The 24,113-nt window shown below is 30.7% G+C and overlaps 6 protein-coding genes across 7 annotated transcripts in view; 3 read left to right on the forward strand and 3 right to left on the reverse strand.

The window, feature by feature from the left end:
- The first annotated feature begins 88 nt into the window (after positions 1-88).
- LOC131665200 (uncharacterized) lies at positions 89-6,510 on the forward strand. Of its 2 annotated transcripts, none has more exons than XM_058936925.1 (7): positions 89-297; positions 755-1,000; positions 1,288-2,365; positions 2,447-2,533; positions 2,605-2,804; positions 2,875-3,279; positions 6,290-6,510. In XM_058936925.1, the coding sequence occupies exons 2-7, from the start codon at positions 766-768 to the stop codon at positions 6,499-6,501; spliced, it is 2,217 nt and encodes a 738-aa protein (XP_058792908.1). In that variant the 5' UTR covers positions 89-297; positions 755-765; the 3' UTR covers positions 6,502-6,510. The 2 variants fall into 2 exon arrangements, with proteins under 2 accessions (XP_058792908.1, XP_058792909.1); XM_058936926.1 differs by having other exon boundaries at positions 6,293-6,510.
- Positions 6,511-7,067: 557 nt separating this feature from the next.
- LOC131665201 (SET and MYND domain-containing protein 4-like) lies at positions 7,068-9,806 on the reverse strand. The gene is made up of 5 exons (XM_058936927.1): positions 9,623-9,806; positions 8,579-9,239; positions 8,212-8,498; positions 7,853-8,136; positions 7,068-7,612 (listed from the first exon to the last, which is right to left on the reverse strand). Exons 1-5 carry the CDS (start codon positions 9,804-9,806, stop codon positions 7,094-7,096), a joined length of 1,935 nt encoding a protein of 644 aa, XP_058792910.1. The 3' UTR covers positions 7,068-7,093.
- A 903-nt stretch (positions 9,807-10,709) lies between these two features.
- LOC131665227 (arf-GAP with dual PH domain-containing protein 1-like) lies at positions 10,710-14,243 on the reverse strand. Its single transcript, XM_058936970.1, has 6 exons — positions 14,159-14,243; positions 13,512-13,737; positions 13,236-13,434; positions 12,782-13,141; positions 12,414-12,636; positions 10,710-12,338 (listed from the first exon to the last, which is right to left on the reverse strand). The coding sequence occupies exons 1-6, from the start codon at positions 14,238-14,240 to the stop codon at positions 12,274-12,276; spliced, it is 1,155 nt and encodes a 384-aa protein (XP_058792953.1). The 5' UTR covers positions 14,241-14,243; the 3' UTR covers positions 10,710-12,273.
- Positions 14,244-14,332: 89 nt separating this feature from the next.
- On the reverse strand, positions 14,333-16,342 carry LOC131665226 (leukocyte receptor cluster member 1 homolog). Its single transcript, XM_058936969.1, has 3 exons — positions 15,774-16,342; positions 15,572-15,671; positions 14,333-15,475 (listed from the first exon to the last, which is right to left on the reverse strand). The coding sequence occupies exons 1-3, from the start codon at positions 15,794-15,796 to the stop codon at positions 14,615-14,617; spliced, it is 984 nt and encodes a 327-aa protein (XP_058792952.1). The 5' UTR covers positions 15,797-16,342; the 3' UTR covers positions 14,333-14,614.
- A 144-nt stretch (positions 16,343-16,486) lies between these two features.
- LOC131665224 (sodium/hydrogen exchanger 8) lies at positions 16,487-19,221 on the forward strand. Its single transcript, XM_058936968.1, has 4 exons — positions 16,487-17,918; positions 17,981-18,150; positions 18,226-18,600; positions 18,750-19,221. Exons 1-4 carry the CDS (start codon positions 16,634-16,636, stop codon positions 19,068-19,070), a joined length of 2,151 nt encoding a protein of 716 aa, XP_058792951.1. The 5' UTR covers positions 16,487-16,633; the 3' UTR covers positions 19,071-19,221.
- A 1,255-nt stretch (positions 19,222-20,476) lies between these two features.
- LOC131665220 (UPF0489 protein C5orf22 homolog) overlaps positions 20,477-24,113 on the forward strand; it is a 349,516-nt gene continuing 345,879 nt past the window's right edge. The window contains exons 1-2 of the mRNA XM_058936965.1: positions 20,477-20,663; positions 23,869-24,014. Of these exons, the coding sequence (XP_058792948.1) occupies positions 20,601-20,663; positions 23,869-24,014 (209 nt within the window). The 5' untranslated portion in view covers positions 20,477-20,600. The remainder of the gene's footprint in view (positions 20,664-23,868; positions 24,015-24,113) is intronic.

Consider the following 24,113-nt stretch of genomic DNA (forward strand, 5'->3'; position numbering starts at 1 on the left):
TCATACAATATTTATACCGATTCCAAAATAAGGTTTGCGCATGTCCATGTCCATAACGAAAGACGAAAGTTCAACGAAAATGTCGAAGTAAGCACCGCGATACGATTGCCAGCCAGCCATTATTGCTAAGCCGCTGCGCTGCCCCCACTGCCGCCGTACGCTTACCTCTGTTCCTCCATTGTATTACTACATCAATCGAGTTTGTGAATACGAACGCATGGAAATGTCTTTATTCCAATCTTTCCAAAAGTAATAATTACTCGTTAAATAAACATATTTTCATTGACAAGACATTCCGTAAGTATATTGCTTTTCAGTAATTTCTCCAAGAGCGATTATTCGTTTTTATGTGCAGTGATATTTTGGAGCATTTTTATATTCATCTCAATGTAACCAAACATTCCGGCTTTATATTGTTGGCTTCGGTAGAAAATATAATTGAGCTTACTATATGTATATGTGTAGCCATCGTTTTGTCTGTTTTCGCTACTTACAATAATTTCCGATTCTATATAATACTTATAATACAATCTATTCTTAAATCAATGTTATTAAACATTAAGCACTCGCGAACAATCTACTTCAACATTTTTTCGTGGTTAAAAGCGTCTTCGATATTATACGTTAATAGACGATAACTTTATTACTAATTGATTGCATTATATTCAATTTTTTAAATTGTATGATAATTCTTGTACGTTTCAAAGCTATTGTTTTATCCTACAATATTATCATTATTATCATCATATTTTAGAAAATTGAGCAATGGCTGCTCGTCTTTTAAAAGATCCAGCAACTGCTGGAAGTCGAATATTTGTTGGCCACCTACAAACAGAAGAAATGAATCGCAATGAGTTAGAAGAGCATTTTTCAAAGTACGGAACTGTAGTTGGTTCTTTATTAAATAGAGGTTTTGGTTTTGTACAATTTGAAGATGAACAGGCAGCTCAAAATGCCATAAAAAGTGAAAACGGATCAATGTTTAAGGGTCGAAGAATAGGTCAGTAATATATTGATTTATGAATATTGATAATCACAACAATGCTATTTTAGTTATCCTCATATATAATAAATAACAATTAATATATTTTAATCATTATAAGATTTCTGTACTTGTTTACTTATTTTTCATAATTAATAATTTACTTTTGTTTCTGGTTGAAACTAATAAAACCATATAAATATAAAGATAGCAATTTCAAAAATATTTAAATATATAAATTATGTAATTTTGATAATGATAACTATAAATATATTTATTTTACAATATTCTGATTTATCTACTAGATGTAAAACCTGCTAAGAAGGATGGTCCACCAAACAATCTATCAGGAGGAGGATTTGGAAATGATTCTTTCAACAATAATTTTGGAGGAGGAAATCAGAATTTCAACAATTCCAATTCTTCATTTGGAAATGACAATCAATTTAGCAGAAGTGGAGGAGGTGGAGGTGGTGGAGGAAACTCTGGAAACAATGCATTTGGTGATCAAGATGATTCATTTGGCAGAAATGAACCGTTCGGTTCCAATATAGGAGGGCCATTTTCTAATCGACCTAGTGGACCAGGTGGACCTGGAAATCAAAACATGAATAAGAATCAAAATCAAGGTGGATCTAATCAAGGAGGACCTGGAAATAGGGGCAGAGGAGCGAGGGGTGGCAAAAATAGAAAAACTAGAGATAATCCTATGGGTGGCAGTATAGGAGTTGGAATGGGCAGTGGTATGGGTGGTGGTATGGGAGGTGGTATGGGAGGTGGAATGGGAGGTGGAATGGGAGGTGGAATTGGTGGCGGCATGGGACGTGGTATGGGAGGCGGTATGGGAGGTGGTATGGGAGGCGGTATGGGAGGCGGTATGGGAGGTAGTATGGATGATCCAATGTCAGACGATCCCTTTAGCGATCGTATGGGTCCCGGAGGATTGGGAAGTGGCATAGGAGATTCATTGGGAGGACCAAGCTTGGGATCACGTTTCCGATCGACTTTAGGAGGAAGTTTAAGCAGTAGTCTCGGAAGCAATCTTGGCAGTAGTCTTGGCAGTAGTCTTGGCAGCAGTCTAGGAAGTAGTCTTGTAGGAGGACTTGGCAGTAGTTTGGGCAGTAGCTTGGGTAGCAGTCTAGGCAGTGGTTTGGGTAGTAGCCTGGGAAGTAGTTTCCGCGAACGCAGTCCTATTGGAAGGTCAAGTCGCTTAGATGATAATAAACCTCCACCTCTTTCATCTTGGGAGCTTAATAAGCCATCTGGCCCTAGTGGACCAGGGGGACGTGGAAACTTTGCTGGTGGAAATTTTGGAGATCCTAAAAGTCGCTTCGATGATTTCAAAGGCCCGGGACCTATTCGAGATTCTGGCCCAAGTTTTGGGTAATTGAAAACGATATTTCATGTCCTCACCTTATTGTATGTAATTAGTAATACTAAGATTTCATGTATTATTATTTAAAGTCCATCTGCTGCGCCACCAAATGACTATCCATCTATTGCAGCGGAAAAAAATGATTGTGAAATCATTGTCGTTAACAAAGCATTAACGTGAGTATTGTGAAACTTCCTTTTGAATAATTATTAAAATCACCTGAAGTAATATTCTTCGTTCCATGTAGAGAGTACGCTGAAACGATTGAATCACGGTTGAAGAAATTAGGATTGACAGTTGACTTGCTATTCCCGAATGAAGATGTTCCTTTAACACGAGTTCTTGGAAACATTGCTAGCCGCGGATGCTTGTACGCTATTGTCATTGCTCCAACAAACAAAGATCATCATTCTTTAACTCTAAATATTCTTCATGGGTTACCTCAAGGTAAACACAAAAAATTATAATTGTTTCTTATTTGTTTTCAGTTACGTTAATACTTCAAATGACTTTTCAGAACACAGAAACATGCCAGTAGACGATGCCATCAATCTAATAATGCGTGATTTCAACAATTATAAGTCCGGTGGTCGTTCGGTGCCAGCAAACGCTCCTCCAGCACAAGAACGTCATCCAGATGCTATCCAAGTACTCTTAAATATGCTTGCTGAAAATTTGCAATTGACGGTACTTCAGTACGAAAGGGTTCTAAAGTATCTAGAAGCGAGGCGAGAAGAACAAGTACAATTCGAGTTGGGTGAAGACGCAAAAAATTTAGGCCCAAGCTTAGTTAGTGATCCAAAACAGGCTGAACTGCAATCACGAATACTCAACATTTTAAACAGTAATAAGAGCAATTCATCAACAACGCCGACTACAACAGTCACAACGGCAGCACCAAGTCCAGTGCCGCCACCAGCAGGTAAAGTACTTCTCTTGCGATGTGAAGTTCAATTTGAATTTCATCGTGCCCTATACACATATCGAATACGTGTAAAACAGATTCTTTTGAAAACAACCATAAAACAATGTTCCGTTTTGTTTATCGAAGCTTTTGCGTTTTCGAGATTTTTACAATGGAACTGTTGAGCGGGTATAGTTTCATTTATTTAGGTTTTCTTCGTTGTCGTCAAGCAATACTTTTGCTTGTTTTATTTACAGTGTACTTTTATGAATTGTACTGCATTTATGCGATCGATATGAATTTCGCGGAGTTGTTTTACGCTTTTTTCCATGTTTCAGCAGGACTTTTCGCAAATACAATTCGTTCATAAACTACGTCGGAGTTTTTACGTCTTTTCAGTTTGTCATTTGCGTAATGTTTATGCGGAGAACAGAATGAGCGACGAACATTTGAAAGCTCGTGTCATTTACGCGTTAGAAATGCTTTTGATGCTTTTTTGGCTACTTGTAAGAGTATGCTTATCCAGCATCTTTTATCAGTGAAGTAATATCAAGACATTTTTTAATTCTTGATTTACTGGTTTTTGAAATTATGCCCTTAATTGCAAATTCCATTATGTGAAATTTTAGGATAACATGAAATTACGTTATAAGTTTAAGAGTTGACGTGGTAGGATCAACATTTTGGAAATACACTTGCTTTTTCTTTTACGCTCTTCTTACAGAGCAACGATGTTTTCGCGTTAAATATCGTGTAATCAACGCGAGTTCGGATTTTTAATGAAACAACTGCTATACGTTTCATTTTCATGTACATAAAATAAAATTGAAAACACGTACGACACAAGCACGATTGTACTCTAAATAATTGGAAAATATATAAATGGAGATTTTGATTGATGGACCATTAAAACTTGTCTAATTGTAGAACTTTTCATGTTATCAAAGATTAGGCACTATGTTAAAGCTATTTGCATTGATAATATAATGTCAAATCAGTGTCAATCATTTTACCATATATATTCTGAATGAAAATTCATTTTATGGTATTCTAATTTCTAGATAAAAATCATTACGCAAAATTATTTGCAAAAATCAGTTGATGTTTTCATTAATGTAGTTTCTCAAAGCAATACGTTTTATTCTAAATTTTTCTTTCATTGTCAAACGATGAAATTACAATAATTTACTATATATACGTCATTTTATTGATGAAAACTAAACTAACCTGATCATCGCATTATTTTGTGAAGTTGAGAACATTTTTAACGTTTCAACTTTCTAGTTCGAAAAAAGACACCTTTCCTTTAAAGTCCTAATAATATCGCATTTTTTTTCAACAAATGATATTTAAAGATTCTGGTTTTAATGAAACCTATGCCTCGTTTATCCTAATTCATTAAATGCCGAAAAAAAATTTAGTTTAAAAAATTTTTCTTGTAATTTTAAACCACTTCTGACCGAAATGGACCGTCGTTTCGAATGATTTTTATACATCGAAAAGACGTTTACAAGTGCGATCTTTATACTGATCAAAATAGTATCAAAACTAAGATTAGGAAAAAATGTATAACGCCAAGAAAATCGTGAGTGGATTAGATATAAAAACATAAATTTAAGATAATTTTTTATTACTACAATAACTAATGGCTGAGAAATAATGTCACTCGGAATTATTAAAAACTTGGTTGAATAGATAGAATCCAACATTTTGCTATACAAGATACTTGTATGTCAATTTTATGCTGTGTAATTCTGGAATTCTAAGGAATCTATGATCTTTTTCTAAAAGTTGGATTTTGAATTGATAAGCATATTTTTTTTTAGTTTTGATTCTACTTTCGAAAACTTGTTGTTTCACGTTTACCATGTCAAATATATACACACGCGCGTGCGCGAGTTAGACAAAATTTATTTTAATCGTTGATTAAAATGATAATTATTAAAATATCAAGATAAATATAAAGATTAAATGTAAAATAATATTAAATAATATTAATATTAAATATTAATATTTAATATTAATATTAAATATAAATTTATAGTAAATATAAAGATTATTGCTAGTCCCATTGAATTTGGAATTATTTATTTCAACTTAGAAAAAAGTGATTCTGAATTGAGATTCAAGCAATGCAAATATAATCATATTACAAAGTGTTTATGATGATATCATAGCTCTTTATAATAAAGTGGCAATTTTCCTAATCGTTTGTTTTAATGATTTTTTACCGAATCGAGGTAAATGAATATATCAATGAATATATCAATGAAATTATGCTACAATGTAGTTACGTAACTATCCTAGTTTTTATCTGAAGTAATATCTTGTTAGGAATCAATATTTACATTTGAATTGAAATGAAAATTCGACTTAATATTCGGGTAGTTTTAATAATCGTGGCATAAGTGTTCGGAACAAGAAGTTTTAATATAAGACGTTTCATATTATTTGGAATACATTTTACGAATTGCGTGAGTTTGATTTCATACCTTTTGAATTTGCGCCAAGCAAGTTTTGATATCAAGCACTCCTATATGTTTGTGAACACAGTTTGCGAAAATTCAAGCGTTTGACTGTTCATCATGTCTTAACATATGACATAAATTTACAATTCTACAGAATTTGCGCTTCATAAACGGAAAATTTCGGGATTGTCAGCGGGCGAATTTATTTCGGAAGTAGTTTTAAGGAAAATCGGAAAATATGTATTATTTTACGTCGAAATTCCAATAACAAAATTAAACGATTTAGTGCAGGTGTGATTTTTCGGAGAAAAATTTTACACTCAAGGTAAAATAAAACGTTGTATCTATGTGTGCTTTATCTTTATAACTTGAATTTTGCACCATAATTGTTATTATGCCCCGTCTAGGTACAGGTTGAATTATGAAAACCAGGTCATATAATCAAATTTTTTTTTAATTTTGTCGAGTCATAAATAATTTATTTCTTGAATTTGAAAAATTATTCATTAAATTTTTATAAATATTGTCTTTTGTTTAACAAGTACTGTTTTATGTGTCAGCAGTTTCCACGAACGTGTCTGGCAACTCATCAGTTACGACACCAAGCACAGTGGCTCAGTCACCGTTGTTGAAAGATCCCACAGTACAGAAGGCACTTGATAGTCTTTTGCTCTCAGGCAATCTGTTAAAAAACATTGGGGATCAGCCAACACCTAACTCATCAGGAGCTCCTCCGCTTTTTGCTGCTTTTCCTAATATTAATCGATTCTAATATCCTCTTAATGATCTATTGACCTCCATGTATTTTTCATGTTGCTCATTTCTTTTTTTGATTTGACTATTCGTATTTACCAAAAATATCTGCATAGCTGTGAAAACTAGTTCACTCTTTTAATAAATATCGATATGCTACCTTAATATAAACGATGAGTTTTTTTTCAACAGTTATCCCTTTCAGTAAATCCTCTTTTAAAATAAAAAGTCGTTGTTGAAATTTGGTTTTCTTGCGTTTTTGTCTAACTTGGTTTTCGTAGCAAAAAAGTTGTACACGCTCATCATCTACCATGAAGATCAAAGACAAGTTTCGAGTAAGTATTATTCAGTTTTCCAAAATATCAAATGCGACATACTTTAAATCCAAACAGCACCATTACGGATCTAAAAGTGTAATAAAAAATATGTTAATAATAATTATCGCAAACAGTTTGTTAGTTTCACCTTTTACAGTAGCAACGCATTGGACCAAGAAGCAAGTGGGGGATATAGCAGCCTAAAAAAGCACTTAGAAAAAAAAAAACAACTCAAGCTGTCTAGCAGAATTATTGTCTACTAAGCACGAAACAAAGCATGTATAACCAAGCCTATTAAACTTTGCTAATATACGTTTTATGTTGAAATTTACCTAGATAGTAACATTTCAGATACTGAACTGCATGGACAATTTCTTCGCAAGGCATTTTTACTTCAGCATAGAGGATATTAAGAACAGCCTTGACAGCATCGATGTCGTATTTGTTAACCAGTAAACGTTGCCTGTACGGTTTGAGTTTTTCAACAAGTTCTTTGTTATTCTTGGAAATGGAACCTATGTGATTGCGTAGAATTTCGTTGTAGGTCGGCCAGTTCTCGCAGCAAGCTATGCAGTCGCACTCGAAGAAATACTCGCTGGTCATCTTCTTCTTCCTCTCTTCTCGAGGCATGTAATGATAGCCACCACCATAACAAGTGAATATCTGGTCACCAACTTTGATGGGCTCGAGCGCACGAGTGATCATCTTCAATCCCTCGAAGTAGCGAAAAGTGTTAGGAGCACAAGAGTGATTCATTAGGCTTCCAACGCAATACAGACCGGATCCGACTTTCACACCTGACTCAAGTTGAACCTAAAGAGATTGGCGTTCAGTTTAGTTCTTTCAGTGACAGGAGCAACTACGAGATTAATAGCATGGCGCGGACTGTACGCGGATTACGCGACTGAAATTTGGCAAGCTACCAAAGGTAGGTATCTGAATCGTTAGCTATAAATTTTGGTAACAGTTTAATGCTCGCGACAACAGAACAAAAATCCAATCTAAGATCTGTCCGCTCGAATGTAAGAGATATCCACGGAACCTGCTACTTACGGAAAATGAATTGGATGATATAATGACGCAGTTGCGGAAGATAATGGCACCACAGAACTTCACATCTTCTCGATCAATGATGTTCTTTAGCTGACCTGGTCGGAATTTCTTTCCAAAAAAGTTGCTTTCTGTTGCCAAGAGTATTATGGACAGTGATACTACGCATGCAAATGCGCTTATTTCCATAGGAGGCCTAGTAACCAAATTCGTAGCCAAACTCAACGCTGATCTCGCGCTATTACTGTCGAAGACTTGCTCATCATTAAACCCGGCAGTTCTGTTATCTGCAACATGTGATATCTTAATTAATTTGGCAAGTTTTTTGTAAAATTATCTTGTTCAAATAAATATTTATGTACCTGTGTTCTTTTCTGCTTTTTCACAATCCTTTCGTAGCTCCTCCATAGCAGTTCCGTTTTTGGTGGCCACCAACAGAAGTCTTATTATCTTAGTAAGTATTCTTATTTTATCTTTGTCAACATTAAGTAATTTCGCAAGCACCGCATGCACGGGACATTCAAGTCGATGTACCATTTTCCAAGCTGTCGTTCGACATTCTTCCGAACAATATAATGCAATGGGACATTTCGAGCATGGAATCAGATTGTAACTGCGTGATAAACAGTGGTGACAGTGTGTATAATATCTGTGAAAAATAACGAATTGCAGGTAAGTCGCTCTTTACCGAATTTCATTTGTATGAGATAAATTTTCCGTTAGACTTACTTTTCTCTATAATTAACGTAAGCATAAGGATACTCCATAGCAACAATATCGCCAGGTTTAAAGGGTTCCGTGGCAATTAAATGTCTTCCATATTTTTTAGAATACGAAATCTGTACTCCTTTGCTGAGAGATGGAGCTTCTTCGTTTGGTCCATACGGAAAGCCCAACTCACCTTCGTCTAACACATACCTTGGAACGTTTTCTGGCTTCTTAGATATTAGCTCGATAATTTCGGATTTTGTCAAATCTTCATTTTGTCCTTCTGTTTCAGGTTTATCTTTAACTAATTCTTTAACTATAGATAACTCGTTTTCTTTTTTAGAGTCATCGTTATTGTCATTAGCCGGAGATGGGCCAGTTAAAACATTTTGCGTAGGTAAGTTATTCATATTTACATCTTTGATTTCAAATTGTTGCTTAAGGCAATCGATAGCTTTATCTGCTCGTTCTTTCAATTTTTGACATTTTTCTTCAGGGTATCCATGTGATAAAGCTGCATCGATGTCGATGAGGCATTCACGATACAGTTGCATACGATAAAGAGCAGCCGAGCGATTCGCGAATGCATGTGCCATAGATTCTTTGCTTGGAGAAAAGGCTAGGCTCATCGTATATTTCTCGATCGCGTCATCGTCATCGCCCATGACAAAACACTGATTGCCTGCGACATTAATTACTTTTTAATTTTAATTGTTATACAAAAGTGTATTTTAATTACATTTAAAAATAGGTTGTATTTAGCTGTATTATAACAATATATATCTCATTACAATAAAACGTAATAACAATTCATATTCTTTATTTATTTTTCACTTTTGAATTCAGTCCTCAGTTTACAAGTCTAAAATAATTTGTCTCTGTGTACATTACATATAATCATTATTGGTAATAATGCAGAATGCATTTTCTCAGTTTATTTGAATTACTTTAATTGCTATTTTATATACTTATCCTAAATTTAAAAAAATAATATGTATCATGTTGCCGAATAAAAATAAAGCAAAGATCAAAATTATTGTTGCAATTTTTTAAAAACTTTGTTACCTTCTTCTTTATATGTAGTAGCATCATTATCGTTTTTGACTTCAGGAGCCAAGGTAGGTAATTTTGACTTTATCATGTTACTCAAAACGTGGCTCACTAGTGCTTCACATTCTTTCTGTAAACCGTATCCGTTATGCAACTCGTTCTTCTTTACAGCCAAAATTAACTGCTTAGAGAACTCCATCTTAAGAAAATAATTTACTTGTATAATTTTTTTATATGGAAGTATTTTCACAAACGTTTAATTTTTTAATTTCGCATTCCTTGTAAATATTGTACTTACAGAGCGATGAAAGATATACTTACTATTCTGTTATGTGATTTAGAAAAATTTGAAATAACTAAAAAGAATCTGAGAAAATTAAGCTAATTTTATTTAGTAACTCTTATAAATGAAATGAAATGATTAGCGTTTAAGTGAAAGATTTCAAAATCAACAAGTAATATTCTATCGAATACGTTTCTACCGAGTTCATGAAGTTGCGCCTATGCGTGATTGTGCACTAAATTAGCTAAAGCTATTGATGTACTAAGAAGACTAAAGCAGCGGGGTGAGACTAAAATTACCTCGACGTGTGTAAAACGGAAAGGGTTTATGCAATACTTTCATCTGTGAACATTATGAAGAGCTTTCACCGGTTATATATATATATATATATATATATATATATATATATATATATATATATATATATATATATATATATATATATATATATAATAGATGTACAAAAATGGATATTCACAATTTTTACTTTAAACCTACTTAAAGCGAATAATGGCGTAGTCATTTAAGCCTTGCATACATGAAAATTGGCATGTTCAACTTTGTGATAGTTGTACTATTTATTGTAATTTTGGAATGATTAAGTGATATTCCAAGTTTTGTAATTTTAGATAAGGGAAACTAATTCGATAGGGAATTATTATTTTAAATGTAATTAAAAAAGATAATTTTATTTAACAGTATTCACATAATGTTACAAAAATGTACATATTGCATTTAAATGATAACATAAAATACAGTAGTAGGATATTATTCATTAATCATTATTTATTAAATTCATGGCATTTAATTTTATAACAATTTATCAACAAGTTCCATTACATACTCAAAATGTAAATAACTATAGTGGTGCTTTGAAAATCATATTGTATGAATGCAGTTTTGATAAAATATCCGTTTTATATCTTATAGAAAATTATATCGTAATTTATTCAAAAAAGTGACGATACATTCAGTAAAATATATTTAAAATTATACAAGATCACAATCAATTAATAGTTGCATTGAATATTTAACTAAAAACATCATAATTTTCGTTTCAAGCAAATAATTGTTTGGTATGATTAAAATTCAAGTACAAGTAGTTATAAAATATTTAATTAATAATGAGAGTCGAAAATAATCAAAGCTACCGGACTTGTACAGCAAAAAATTTATTTATTGAACTATGGCTATTCCTTTAGTGAGCACATATTTATTTATATGAAATTATTTTATCGCCATGATAGAAAAGAGTAGTTGAATCTATGAGCTATCGACGTATCTTTAACGTAGCAGCTTCTTTAAATTAAGTTAGCAATTCAATCGCACTCCGCTCAAATTTCTGATTTCTTTACCAGTACGCAAACATTGTAAAAAAATTTATATAGTAAATTAATTAAGACATAAAATTTTTTCTTTGGGTTAGAAATTTAAAGACTTTTTTACACTTTGACACTAACAAACACAAGATGATAAAAAATCAAACCAATCACATGCAACTCGTAATTCTCTTGATGCTTAAAAATATTTTATCGTTTTTCGTTTTACAACTTTAGTGTATTATTATGAAAGATGTTCGTTTGAAACTTCAACTTTGTAATAATTTTATATAAGAATAACCTTACAAAGAGATTGATATAAATATGAACAACTTCTTTTTAGAATTTTCTTCAATAGATTATTGAAAGAATTAGTGTACATTATACAAATGTCGGTAAGTTGGAAAATTTTACTTGATTTTTAAAAATGTAAAGTTTTTTTATATCTATCATTCCCTGCCAAGATTCTTAAGGGCATGTCAGTACTTATTAGCACATGAATATACATCAAATATCTACCTCTAAAGCAGCGTTCTTTTATTGCTTATCAAAATATACATTTCAAACAATTATAGTCATAACAGTCGGAATAATCAAACGCCAAAGAGTATTACTAAACTTCATGTCCATCTCAATTCTTTGATTAATTTAATCTTATATAAAAATTCGAAATTGGCTTTATAACTTTCCAATTTCCTATTCTAATGTCATCATAATTTGTTGAGATATCTTGTGCACAATTTGAGTATTGATCCAATACTCCAAACTTCATTCCATTTAAAGATCTACAAAATACTAAATTACTACCTGAATTATTTCATTGTAGATATTACAAATATTTAATAATGACGCATTTTAACTTTTGTGACTACTCTTCACCGTTCATATGTAATTATCATTGCTCATTTATCATTTGTGCGGCTTAAAATATTTCAAGCAACTTCAGTTTCATAAAAATTCTCTATTATTTTGCATAATCCAAGTTGTTCTATGCACCGCTTTTTATTGCAAAAATTTGGTGCTTAATAATTTAGATGTATTAATTATCTAGATAAGGCGCATCCCTACCTTGCTGAAAATATATTTATTGTACTACTTGCATTACGTTTTCTTACAAGACGAGCAGCAACTATAAATTGATATTACAGTGTTAACTAAAATTTAGTTTTCTGATAGACAATTGAAGAATAAAAATACTACTTACTATTTGCATCTTGAGGTGTTAAAGGTTTAACTAAAACTTTTTGAAAAACATTTATCCATTGGGATCTGTCTTCTTCAGTTTGAGCTGAAAGAAGGTAAGTTCTATCTGGGGTTTCAAGAGTAAATGAGAAACCTTGATCACGAGCACCTGGTGGAACTCCTATTTTTACAGCATAACCTTCAGAAGTATGTCCTAAGAATATTTCTCCTTTTGGATGAGCATCCTTTGAATAATAAATATTTATACAATTACCCTTTGTTTTATATAGTAAAAATTTTTTATACCAAGGTAATGAAGGTATATTTTTATTTTGTAATATTAAATAATGATGAATTGATGTATTTTATTTATTATTAATAATTATTTACCATTGGATCATCGTGGTACATTAATTTACGACCATCTAATGTAAACCATCGTTTTTTATAAGCATCACTGTGTCTTGGTCCTGTTTTCCATAAAAATCCTTCTTTTGGGAAATCTTTTGTTAGTTGACACAATAATTCAGACTCACTTGCTCCTGGATATGCCACTTGAAGACGATGCAACTTTGCACATCTTATAGCTAAATACCAATTAGTTATTACTTCTGGATTTTCATGATAGACATAAATGTGTCTAGTAGTTCCATCTTTCATAAAAGAAATTTGTAGACTGTTTTGATTGCCTGTCTTTGGTGGTGCGAATGATACGTTCAATTCTGATATTCTCAATACTGCTTTTGGTTCCTTTAGATAGAATAATTTATATGCATTATTAACTCTGCTAAAAAAATATTAAGAAAATTCCATTTAAGTTTTGAAAATATTTTGTAAAATATACCTTATTTTCTTTTACGTAATACTTTAGGGTATCATCAGCTTCACTTAAAACAAATTTTCTAGGGTGATACCTGGCATCCTCTTTACCTCTTTTCATTAAAAATCCTTCCATGAATCCGGAAACATAATGATTCTGCTTATCTGGGTGACAGAATTCTTGTCTTTGATACTTAGCTCTAATCCACTGTTCTATTAAAACCCTGTTAATATTTAAAAAATAAATTTTATTTATGAAATTATGTTTTTCAATTCCATTACAAATTAATATTGTACTTACTGAGGGGAGTCTTGATTTGGTCTTCGGTAGCATGGTGGAACTCGCTCTTCATAGTGTAATCGTGCAGCTGCATTACCTATTTCACGTACTCGATTCACTTGGGAGTCTTCCCACTTGTCAAGTTTTAGATGCTTCACTTTTGAAATCGCTGCTCCCATAGATCGATGTACTCCTGCACATCTTGTACATACAAATATGCCTATGTTGTAAGATGCCCATTCTGGATCTAAGAAACATTATTTAACATATTTAATTATTTAATAATATCAAATTATCTTTTTAGTTGTATGTTGAAAATTATGATTTGTTGGACACTTAAAAATTTCTCTCTGCAGGGGGTAAAGGAATCACCAATGAAATTCCTATGATAAAGTAATGAAAAGTTACCTTTCACATGATAAAATAACAATAAAAAGTACATGTGTCGAAAAATTAATGAGTTTTTTGCTATAAATTAGATCTATATTCACGTATAGAACATTTAAATAGTTTTAAATAACATTTTATAATAGATTAGTCGCTTAGTTGCATAGTATGAATCCACGACTATCTTCTCGTATTTATTAAAATTCAATGGAAAGATTTCTGGTTTTAACAATACATTCTATGAATAATAAATTTACGTGTTATACATTGAATTTATTTACTTTTTGCTCCACAATCGGCACAAATATTATTTCCAGGTTTTTTTAAAAGCTCTGCTAGCAGCTTCTCGTTAGCGTCCGCCATCTTGAAACACACTCGATGTCAGTCAGTTGTCGCAACAATTCGTTCTACGGTTCTATCCCTACCAAGTTTTACGCATGCATGTACATGATAAAACTCACGTACATATATTTTATTGCGTGCGTGAGTATATGTAAATATGTATTTTATTGATAAAATTTAGTAAAAATTATTTAAAATGATATTCTGGATAGTTATTTATATTGTTATAAATTGAAAGAAAAAAATATGATTCTATTATAATTATTAAGTTTTATTTTATAAGATAGTATTTATAAGAGCATAGGTGGATTATAAATTAGTTATATATTACTTATGTAATACAGTATTGTAGCAAATGTCAATATTTACAAAATTTACATTACAACTATATAAATTTAAAAACTCTTGGTATTTGTATAAATTTTTTCATTATTTTGTCGAGCTAATTCAGGGAAAAACTGAGAATTGTATTTTTGTTTAAATTGTGACTTAGAGCCATTTGCTTCTAAATCACCTTTGTTTCTTAATTCAGCTAATAAAGCTTGAGTTTTTAATCTTTCTTGTTTTTCTCGTTCCAACCTTTCTGCTCTTAACTTTTCAATATCCAAATATGACTTAGATTGACTAGGTTCTTTGTCTTTACTCTTTTTATGGTTTTTCAATTTTTTATGTTTTTTATGCTTTTTGTGTTTTTTTTTGGATCTGTATTCATCTTCACTGGATTCATTTTCTAACGTGGATTCACGTTTCTGTTTATTACTTTTTGAATAATTATCTTTAATGTTACTATTGAAACTTGATTTTTTATTTTCACATTTTACTACTGGTTTATTGCTGCTTTTTTGTGTAGACATCATTTTCAAGTATCTTTTAATATCTTGCATTGGATCTTCAACAGATTTTTTATTAGGTTTAAATTCAATATTGCTCTCAGTGTCATCTATTCTTTTTGGTAGCTCATTATACCATCTTTTACTAACATCTTCTTTACAACCTTGTCCAAGATATGTTAATAAACCAATTTGTTTTTCATACTTTTCCTGCTCTTCTTTTTTCTCTTTTTCATAATCTTTATTTGATTTAGTATAATCTATGCTACCTTGTTCCAACTCTTCAAAAAAATTGATATGCTTAGAATTTGTTGATGTACTAGCATTTGATCCAAGGTTCTGTTCACGAGGAGCATAAGTTTCTTGAATGTCTCTGTTCTTTTTTCTGGATTCGTTCCTTAAAAAATTCAACCGTGCTTCACTTTCCTAAAATTAAATAAATTTTGAAATAATTAATATTATAACAATTAATTAGATTTATTTGAAAAGAAATCTATAGCTTTATATTTTTATACTACATACCGCTTTATCAATGCGAGCTTGTTCAAGTTTTGCTTGTTCTGCAGCCAAAGCTTCATCTTTTCGAACTCTTGCAATGTTTTCTTTAGTTCTAACATGCCACCTAAAAAAATAAATTGATATTATTGATTTTACAAAGACAAATCTAAATAGATAAATCTAAAGATATTTTTAATAAATTGACACTTTTTAACATAGTACATACCTTTTTTTTGGTAAAATATTCATTTTTTAATATTTTTAGAGGTTATATGAACTAAATTTTATAATCAATTTCCAAAAATTATATCACTTGTATGTATACATTTCATAGATTATTCTATTCTATAATTGTTGAGTTAATTATAATATTTATTTATTTATCTAACTGAATAGCAAATTTAGGTCGGTGCTGTTTATTTTCTGTATATTGTTCTAACGAATATAGAAGCTTATATAGAAGGTCAGTCCTGTTACTCCTGTGTGTAAGCCTGGGTAGTTCCAGAAAATCTTTCAGAGCGTACGAACAGCTTAACTATGTACACAATTGTAGTATTATAGCCAATGCATAGCAAACGTCAACACCATATATATATCTCGTGTATGGGGCACACACATACACTCGGTACTACTCGGTACTCGTACTCGAAGTTTTTTGCCTATTCCGGGTTCCCCAGCGACTTAAAAATTAAAGTGAGCGTCTATATTCGTTGATAGTTAACCAATTTGTTATGTCTTCTTATAGATAGCTCTGCCTTGATTTGTTTAGGTCGTCATTCGCCGATGTCGCCGATGATCTGGAAACATTTTCTCTAATTTGTTTTATCTGCAGCTGCAGATAAGACACACATATATATCTATATCCATAGATATGTACACACAAAACAGAGCATGATAATACCGACCGAATTGATAACCAAAGTGATAATAACACAGTCGATTATATGCAGTGCGCGCCTACATATATACCTACAAAAATGTTTGTTGACGTGTCAAGTATAGTTATTAGTTTCCACGTTTTACATGCTTGTCAAAAGTTGTGTAATAGTTTGTATAAAAATTTAGAAAAATGTTAAATTTACGGTCATGATTTTATTTCGTTTTAAAAATATATTTAGTATTAATCATCTGTTTTTTCCAAAATTATTTTTATTAATTCTCATTTTTGAAAAAATAACTGTATTTGTTGAAAGTGATGGAGAGTCTAACCTTTCATCTCTCAATACAACAGCAAATGCGAGCTCATCAGAATTCATCAAGAATACTAATGATGTGGAAAAAGAAAATACGAAAAAAAATTATACCAATGTTAATCAGAATATAATGATTCAATCAATCAATTTAGCATCTTCAAATTTGATTGGAGCAACATTGCCTAACAATTCTAACACAACAGAAACAGTGAACATTTTAACAACTGATTTATCAAGATCATTGACTCCAACACAGAATCTTCTTAATATCAGTTTATCAGATGTATTGACGCCTGCAAAAAATATAAATGTAACTAAAACAACACATATAAGTATAAGTACTACTCCTATTCCTGCTGAACCCAAGTTGCCAGATCAAGGTTCTGCTGAAGATGAGCACAATAGTTCAATGTCTATATTTTTCGTACTCTGTGTCTTAGCATTAGGTATCTTATTAATACACTTAATGTTGCAAACCAACTTCCAGTATTTACCAGAATCAGTAGTCATAGTTTTCTTAGGTGGAGTAATAGGAATGATAATTAATCTAATGTCTCATCAGAATATAGCTAATTGGAAAAAGGAAGAAGCATTTTCTCCTACAGCATTTTTTTTAGTATTATTACCACCGATAATTTTTGAATCTGGATACAATTTACATAAAGGAAACTTTTTCCAAAATATTGGAAGTATAATGGTTTTTGCTATATTCGGAACTGCCATTTCTGCTTTTGTAATTGGAGCAGGAGTTTACCTTTTAGGAGTAGCACAAGTAGCTTATAAATTAAATTTTGTTGAAAGTTTTGCTTTTGGATCATTAATATCAGCTGTTGATCCTGTTGCTACTGTAGCTATTTTTCATGCACTTGATGTTGATCCAGTTCTAAATATGTTGGTTTTTGGGGAATCAATTTTGAATGATGCAATTTCCATTGTATTGACCACATCTGTTTTGGAGTCTAATAGTGCAACAACGACAAGTGAAGCAATCATTATGTGTTTCAATAGATTTTGCTTAATGTTCTTTGCATCTGCTGGACTTGGAGTAGTTTTTGCATTAATTAGTGCACTTTTCTTAAAGCATTTTGATCTTCGAAAAAATCCATCACTGGAATTTGGAATGATGTTAGTTTTTACATATGCACCTTATGTTTTAGCCGAAGGGATACACTTGTCAGGTAACTAAGTAATGACAATAATTAATTTATGATACTTTTTGCATACCAGTTTTTTATTGCAGGAATAATGGCCATTCTATTTAATGGAATTGTGATGTCTCACTATACTCATTTCAATCTTTCAACAGTAACACAAATAACAATGCAACAAACTATGAGAACTTTAGCATTTATAGCAGAAACTTGTGTTTTTGCTTACCTAGGATTGGCACTTTTTAGTTTTAAACATAAGGCAAGGAGTCATCATTTATATATGTATATGTTATATTGTACCATCCATTCAATTACAAATAACTTATTATTTTAGGTTGAACCAGCTCTAGTCATTTGGTCCATAATATTGTGCCTTATTGGAAGAGCAGCAAATATATTTCCTCTTGCTCTGTTAGTTAATAAATTTCGCGAACATCAAATTACCAGAAAAATGATGTTTATTATGTGGTTCAGTGGACTGCGGGGAGCAATTTCTTATGCTTTGTCACTTCATTTGAATTTTAGTGATGAAACTACTCGACACGTTATGATTACAACTACTTTAATTATAGTGCTTTTCACAACTTTAGTATTTGGAGGATCTACCATGCCACTATTAAAATTTTTACGTGCTGAAAAGAGACAAAAATGTAGTAGTAGACGTAGGAAAAGAGAAAAAGAAATTTCTCTAAGTAAAACAAGAGAATGGGTTAGTAAAATAAATAGCACGATTTTATTTATTTAAATTAAAAATTGCTTTTTCACTAAAAATTACAAGTTTCTGATCTACCATTAAATTTAGAAAACGTCTCAAGTTTGAAATGACGGCATTATTCATTATTTTATATTTATTTCTAGGGTCAGGCAATTGATTCTGAACATCTGTCCGAGTTGACCGAAGAAGAGATGGAAGTTTCATTCGCTCAGTCGCGAATACGCGGTTTTGCTCGGTGGGATCTGAAATTCTTCATTCCTTTTTTTACACGTCGATTTACACAACAAGAACTGAAGGATTGCAAATCACAAATGACAGATTTGACTAACCAGTGGTATCAAGCTATTCGTATTAGTCCAATAGAATCAGATGACGAGGACAATGACGACGATGTTACAACTGTGTCTTCTATGCAAACGCAAAATCGCGACTATTCACTTACCGAAAATAAAACTAAACCTTAGGCCACAATGCAAAGACCATCCTAGTCATGGTTCTGCACTAAGTTTATATAATAGTTACGACGTTTCATTTTTTTTTATTGATTTTATAAAACAGCTAATTCTACTTTTAAGAAAAGTGCCAAGAAAAGTAATTAGTATAATTCTATTTTTAATTTCACCTTAGATGTAATTAACTTTATTTTGAGTTACTCACTTGAGTTTGAAGATAAAGAATTATGTTTTTTTTAGAAAATGAATTGACTTTGTTATATTGATTGTGTATCAGTTGGCTATAACATTAAAATTAAATCAAATTAAGAGCAGGTTCATAATAATGTTTGCAAAAACAGACATCTTGAAAAGTATTTCATAATTTTATTAAATATATAAAGCTTTTAATAAAAAACGTACAATTTAAAAAATTGTTTAATTTAACTACCAACGATAAATTACATGATTGAAATGAGTGTGAAATTAAAAGAATTTTCGGTATATGAAAGAATAACTCACAGTTTCTGTATACATAACATATATCTGTAGTTATTGTGGTTTGCTGTATATTGCAATTTGCTATGAATTGATTTTTGTGAATGGCTATTGAAATGTACTGGATTCGTAAAATCTTTTATAAACTTATGCTTCCTTTTAAAGGTATTATTATTTTATTTGTTGGTAAAATAAAATATATTTACTATTAATTTCACATTGAATGTAATGATACAATTAATGAAGAATAAAATGTGACTAAGCCAAACAAGAAAATAAGAATGTATTATTACAACTTGTGAAAATGGTGCAGAATTAGATTTATTAATTTCATTCTATAATAATTTTATTTGTATAATACAGTCAATTCCTTGCATGCTGATTATTGTGATAGAAAATGATAATAAAATATAATATTTATCGCTAAAAATATTTTTACTGCTTTGTACAATTTTCTAAGCCTTCAAAAGCATGTATTTATACAAATTTGTACCTAATTATTCAAGAATAATGGTGTGAACTCTATTTGTAAAGGATTACGATTATATTGTATTATAGTTAAAACCTCTAAAAACCATCTTTCACTATTTTGACGAAATTATATCTGATTATATATATTTACAATAAAATGTTACGTTAAAAACGTTATCGTTATTTAACTAAAAATTGTATTTAATTTTGAATTATTTAAGAATATTTTGGGAATAAAAGTATATACAACATCTAATAATTGGTACTAATTGAATTCAAAATAGTTTTAAAAGAAGTTAAATACTTTGTTTACTATATAAACTCAACATACACGTGAATTATAATTATGTATGTACATACATACAACTATCTTGTATATAACTAACACAAGTGTTGAAATTCGAATATTCCCGCCATTTATCTTCTATTTACGTTTTTCGCGGTAATAACGAATGAAACGAATTCATCTATAGCTACCGCCTTGTGTTTCGCGTATCTCGTACGTTCAAAATTAGGAATTCAACACGCGTAATTTTATATTTGTGTATACAATATTTTTTAAGAAGTTTTATAAAACAAGAAAATTTCGATAAAATGTCTATAGCGCAAAAAATCTTTAAAAAGACACCAGTTTATGTTGTCGAATCCCATAATGAGGTAAGAATAAACCATCTGTTTCGTAGATACTGTAAAACTTCAATTGGTAGATTGTATATATAAATTAAGTGTGTACGAATTTAACTATATGCTGTAATTACAATTTATTTTTTCATAATTTAAGTAAAATGGTGTATTTGTATAAGATAACCTTAAAATTGCTTTAGAGTAGAAAAAATGTACGAAATTAATCTATATAAATTAGCTTGACCTAGAATCAAAGTTTAAAGTGTATTTTCAGTCATTTCTGCATTCATACCAATCAACTTGTAGGTTGCCAAATTTATTTTGATAAAACAAAAATTGTCAACTGTCTAGATATAACATTTCTTAGATTCCGATGTAATTAAACATCGTAGATATAGAGGTCGCAAATAATTAGCGCGAGTTCTGAATTTAAATGAATTTCTATGATGTCAAGTATAATCGATTGTTTCTAGTATAACATATATATTAAGTTTTCAATGTTCCTATATTTTTGATTATTTAAATAGAAATGAATGGACTAATCAAATGATACAAATTATTTGTGTTCAATGGTTCAATTGATTGCAAATTTCATGTCGTGTATAAATTATTTTGTCGAAGCCTTATTTTTAATCATTTGTTGCAAAAATCGGTATTAATTTGTTATTGATAAATTTTTATTTTGACTTGCTTAGGAAAGAAATAGTTGCACAAAAATGTATCATTACTTCTTCATTCTCGGATATATATTTAAATTGAAGTTTTTACAAACACAGATCTCGTTGCAAAAGGGATCGTTATATCCAAAGTTTTATTTTTTCCATTTTCATTAAGGCATATATGTTTATTGATATATGAATAAAGGGGAATCTTTGCTCTAACATTTAGCTTTGAATACACTTTATAATACCAAGAGAACGATATTAATTGTTAAAATGGTATAATAAAAGTAATATGAATCATTTGCAATTTATTTGGTCGATTAGTTTCTTTAAAAAAGATATTTTGAAAATGGATTTTTAACGGTATCATATGACTATCATTTTTTATTTATTTATTTTGGTTAATTTAGCGCTTTTATTTACGTAAACTAGTTATTTTCCAAGAATTTTTTCCGAAGAAATTACTGCAGTTGATGAGCTGAAATTTATTCACAGTACTTTTATCACACTTATTTACCAGTTTATATCGTTTTCTTGACATTCTGATGCATATCTGCGATTACCTTGGAGCAAGATTATCCATTATTTATAAATCTAAATATATGTATGAAGAAGCCTTAAGGCTGCCGCACCTTATATTGATATAGAAATGCCCGTTGAAAATAGGCGACCCTTTATTTCATGATTATTCTTCGATAAAGCGAAAATGGAATTCGACAGATTTATGACAGATATCTTTCAACGTGTAATTTACATTGTAACGCTACACGTATATTTGCATTAATTTTTATTATTAAAATAGTATTCGATATGAGAACTTTTCATTTTTATTGAGATCCAAATATTGAGAGTTCTAATATGTAATTAATGACTTAACGAGAACTGAAGTGAACCAATGTATTTTTATTAAAAACTTGAATGTATATAGTAAGAAATCTCAGCAGTAGAAAGAGAGTTATAGAATGTTATCCATGTTAATTTTGTTTGATCGAATTTTTTGGTTACCAGACTCAACAATGTTACCGATCTGATCGATGCACTGTTCAATATTCTAATTTTTTTATTGATTACCTGTTGAATTGTTCGAGTGTAATCTAACTTGCCGAAATATCATTGGTAAGTAGACTACAGAGGATAGCCGATCATTTCTTTACATTTTTATTTTATTTTTCAGTACTTCACCCAAATCAGTGTCTATTGCACTATGATTGTCATTTTATAATATATTGTACTTTTTATTGGAATTTTCATTGTTCAGCTATTTGTTCAGCTTATTTCCACTATGATAAAACCTTGCATACTTTTTACATGGATTTATATTTATTATATCCAATACTCTGCATTATGGATATACTCCGAAAAGTTTATTTTTATTTTCTTGTATATGTTTATGTATAATGGGTGTAGCTTCTGTTATTGCTGCTGCTGTTTTTGCTTTTTTATTTGAGTACATATGTGATACTTTACACTTATCTCAAACTTTTCTTCAATATAAAATCTCGATTTTCTTTATGAAATTATAAATAAAAACTAACACTATATCGTAAAGTTACATTATGTAAAATGCACAACGTTTTTAGGTCGTTAATTAATCAAATACATTACGAATTCTTGAAATAATTCACATTAAAACAATTCGCATCATCTCTAGAAAAAAGAATAGCACTCGAATGTGCCCACCCACAGATTTCAAAACTGATTGCATTTCTGCAGTCAAACGATCTTTGCGTTGCTTCAAATAATTCAGAGGTTTGTTGAAATCCTAGGTCAATCATATTGGGATGATTATATTGGACTGCCAAGAAGCTCAAAGAACTAAAAGTAAGAATGTTTACCCCAAATTGACTAAAAATCCTCCCATGCTTACTAAGAATCGCAATTTTCGGACAATACATTTTTCGGAGTAGGCTCCCTCAATTTCCGATATTTTTTAAAATTCACATAAAGCCCGAGGTATAAGAGTCAATAACAACTATATTAATAAATGTAATTTTTATCAATATTTTATACTTTCTCTTTTTTATTCTACCAAGTAAAACTTATTCTACCAATTTTCCTATTCCACGATATATTGATGTTGCAAATACCTGAGATAGAACTTCATCTAATCCACTAGAGAAAGTTAGATTCCACAGTTCCCGCCGTCAGTTTTTTCGCAACAGTAACATCGAGTTATTATTGGTTTTATTGCACGAGAGTGCAAATTAAAACCAACTTAATTAAATATAATCTTTTTAGTCGCTATTGTGCTGCAGTAGTTATGAATGATTTTATGCAGCCATTTCATATAATAATAAATATAATAGCTATTATAGATATAAGTAAAGTAAATGTAAGCGCGCTTTCTGTTTGTTACTGGTTCTATAACCTCATAGTGATTTTTTTAATTTTTCGTGATAAAATGACTACATAATAATTTAGAATTACTTTAGCGTAAGTTATTTATCAGAAGGTATCTGTCACAAATCTGCTGCGTGTTTACATTGAGGACGTGGAAGCTTAAAAAATCAAATAATTTCAACTAACGTAACAAAATTAACGCGTTGTATATTTAATCATATTAATATTTCTTCTAGGTTTTGCCTTTTATTTACCGTTGTATTGGATCAAAGCATCTTCCTTTCGAAGGAAATACCTTTATTCATTTAGATTCGCATCCGGATATGCTTGTTCCTAAGGACATGAACGCTGATACAGTTTGGAAAAAAGAAGAGTTATTTGAGTAAGTTATTGCTCATCAGTCCACTTACTTAATACTTAATTTATTATCGGAGTATTAATTTTTTTGTCGTACTCGAAAGGTTATTCAACTCAACTAAAT

This window comes from Phymastichus coffea, unplaced genomic scaffold (assembly GCF_024137745.1).
Source record: "Phymastichus coffea isolate CEN01 unplaced genomic scaffold, Cenicafe_Pcof_1.1 PCOF00048, whole genome shotgun sequence".
In the NCBI taxonomy this organism is placed as follows: Eukaryota; Metazoa; Arthropoda; class Insecta; order Hymenoptera; family Eulophidae; genus Phymastichus; species Phymastichus coffea.

Excerpts from the sequence above, each read along its gene's own strand:
- LOC131665227 (XM_058936970.1), bottom strand. The coding sequence starts at position 14,240 with ATGGCGGACGCTAACGAGAAGCTGCTAGCAGAGCTTTTAAAAAAACCT. Across the intron at positions 12,637-12,781 it reads TGTACCACGATGATCCAATG|GATGCTCATCCAAAAGGAGA; the intron begins GTAAATAATTAT and ends TATTATTCAAAG. Across the intron at positions 12,339-12,413 it reads AACACCTCAAGATGCAAATA|TTGCTGCTCGTCTTGTAAGA; the intron begins GTAAGTAGTATT and ends ATCAATTTATAG.
- LOC131665224 (XM_058936968.1), top strand. The coding sequence starts at position 16,634 with ATGATTTTATTTCGTTTTAAAAATATATTTAGTATTAATCATCTGTTT. Across the intron at positions 17,919-17,980 it reads CGAAGGGATACACTTGTCAG|GAATAATGGCCATTCTATTT; the intron begins GTAACTAAGTAA and ends TTTTTATTGCAG. Across the intron at positions 18,151-18,225 it reads TTTTTAGTTTTAAACATAAG|GTTGAACCAGCTCTAGTCAT; the intron begins GCAAGGAGTCAT and ends TTATTATTTTAG.
- LOC131665226 (XM_058936969.1), bottom strand. The coding sequence starts at position 15,796 with ATGAATATTTTACCAAAAAAAAG. Across the intron at positions 15,672-15,773 it reads AATATTTTACCAAAAAAAAG|GTGGCATGTTAGAACTAAAG; the intron begins GTATGTACTATG and ends TTATTTTTTTAG. Across the intron at positions 15,476-15,571 it reads AAGCTCGCATTGATAAAGCG|GAAAGTGAAGCACGGTTGAA; the intron begins GTATGTAGTATA and ends ATTTAATTTTAG.
- LOC131665200 (XM_058936925.1), top strand. The coding sequence starts at position 766 with ATGGCTGCTCGTCTTTTAAAAGATCCAGCAACTGCTGGAAGTCGAATA. Across the intron at positions 1,001-1,287 it reads GTTTAAGGGTCGAAGAATAG|ATGTAAAACCTGCTAAGAAG; the intron begins GTCAGTAATATA and ends TTTATCTACTAG. Across the intron at positions 2,366-2,446 it reads GATTCTGGCCCAAGTTTTGG|TCCATCTGCTGCGCCACCAA; the intron begins GTAATTGAAAAC and ends TATTATTTAAAG.
- LOC131665201 (XM_058936927.1), bottom strand. The coding sequence starts at position 9,806 with ATGGAGTTCTCTAAGCAGTTAATTTTGGCTGTAAAGAAGAACGAGTTG. Across the intron at positions 8,137-8,211 it reads AAAAGCAGAAAAGAACACAG|ATAACAGAACTGCCGGGTTT; the intron begins GTACATAAATAT and ends CACATGTTGCAG. Across the intron at positions 7,613-7,852 it reads TATCATCCAATTCATTTTCC|GTTCAACTTGAGTCAGGTGT; the intron begins GTAAGTAGCAGG and ends CAATCTCTTTAG.